General features: G+C 37.4%; 1 protein-coding gene across 2 annotated transcripts in view; it reads right to left on the bottom strand.

Annotated features, from left to right (window-relative positions):
- Positions 1-870: 870 nt before the first annotated feature.
- Positions 871-1,682, bottom strand: part of med8 (mediator complex subunit 8) — a 4,342-nt gene continuing 3,530 nt past the window's right edge. For both annotated transcript variants that reach the window (XM_032525693.1, XM_032525694.1), the window contains exon 7: positions 871-1,294. In XM_032525693.1, the coding sequence (XP_032381584.1) occupies positions 1,224-1,294 (71 nt within the window). In that variant the 3' untranslated portion in view covers positions 871-1,223. The remainder of the gene's footprint in view (positions 1,295-1,682) is intronic.

Genomic DNA, 1,682 nt, shown 5'->3' with positions numbered 1-1,682 from the left:
TTAATTCCAGTATGATTCTATTACCACAGCAATGCCACATAAAAAAAAAAAGACATGACTACTTTGATGGATAACTAAACTCATGTCTGTGTAAGGTTATTTTTTATAGAATAATGAATTAATCCTGTTCCTTTAGTTTGGCAAAAAAATCAGTTCAACCTCTGTTTTCTGAGGTTTGCAGAATGTTGCCCGTTAGGTCTTTGTTTTATAATTTAGGCCTCATTCGTGGACACAAGTGTGACCTTGTGCAGCTTTGAGCTGTCTCACCAGAGCATCTGACCATGGTGGCTGACACAGCAAGACGTCTGCCTGTTTGGGGACAGAGGGTGTATGTAGGTCAGCCATGTGCCTGCATGCTGTGACAGCAGCATGGTCACTGTGTTGTACAGCAGGACAGGGATTGGAGTGGACAGAGAGAGCCAGCGTGGAGAGGCCCCCCTCACACGTCAGCACCGATACTTCCTCATTTGCCACTTTAAACACTTTGACATTATCAGGCCACACAGAGCAACGTCCACCCTCATTATTCTCACCTTTGGTACTACAGCAAAATGGGCAAAGAGAAGAAAACGGCAGAAATACTGGATGGACATCAGATCATGGTGCGTGTCTGAAATGTTGGGATGGTCATTTGATGGGTGTCAAGACATGTAACACTAGTGATGTTTAATTACCACACGGTTACAGTTTTGACAACTTGAGTTGTGTAAACACCACCTGATTCTAAAAAATAAGCTACTGACTAAGCATGGCAACACAGTTTACTTATTTTGAATTTAAATTTGCAGATTACTTACTTTACTCAAGTACACAAACAAAATAAAAAAAATAAAGTTATGATTTAAACTTGTTCATTACGCAACCAAGAAGTTCTTTTAAGAGATATTTTATTAAAAAAGGGTGACTAGTACAGATTTAAGTACAAGCTATTTATAATAAATGATGACATACTGCCATCTAGTGGCTTAAACACTGAGGATCAGATGATGTATCAAAAATGAATAATGTCGTTTTAACGTTTTATGTTTGAGATTATTTTACACAAAGAATGTCAGTGAAACGGATTCAGATAGAGTGATAACTTTCCAGAAGTTGGTCAAGTCTATGAAAATAATGAGTTGATATAAGGTTGCAAAGATACTGTACGTATTAAAAAGGCTGTCATTGCTGTAGGTGAGTCATCAAAAGGTAACAAATGTTGGCTTAACAAGTAAGAAAGGAGCTCATCGGTTGTAAGGATGCATTGAACCGGATGCAGACTTGATGTTTGTCTTGATACTGCTTGGCATTTTTCCTGAGGAAGAAAAAAAATCAAAAGAATTACAGGTTCATTAGGTAACTTCCCTGCTCATGAACTATGGTCAAAGCCAAGTTTTACTTTAATTGGAGTTCACGAGCGGTCATCGCTAGCGACCCCTTGGCTGTGATTAGATGTTTTCCTTGGGAAAGGAGGCAGAGGAAGGTGATTTTGTTCACAGATGATCTGATTTGTGTAGTACTGTCAGGATACATTGACAGTGTGAGCAAAATTAAGTTCTTTTTTTTATTTTTTTATAAAAGTTACCAACAATTGCTTTAATGCTTTGTCACATGTGCATTCAGAAATCTAAAGAGTTCAGTAAATATCAAGTGTATTTATTACTTATTAAATAGTTCCTTTGAAATATTAGGCTCATTCAAAA

Source organism: Etheostoma spectabile, chromosome 9 (genome assembly GCF_008692095.1).
Source record: "Etheostoma spectabile isolate EspeVRDwgs_2016 chromosome 9, UIUC_Espe_1.0, whole genome shotgun sequence".
NCBI classification, from domain to species: Eukaryota; Metazoa; Chordata; class Actinopteri; order Perciformes; family Percidae; genus Etheostoma; species Etheostoma spectabile.
Note: the sequence above shows the minus strand (reverse complement) of the source record. Positions and strands in the feature narration are given on the sequence as shown.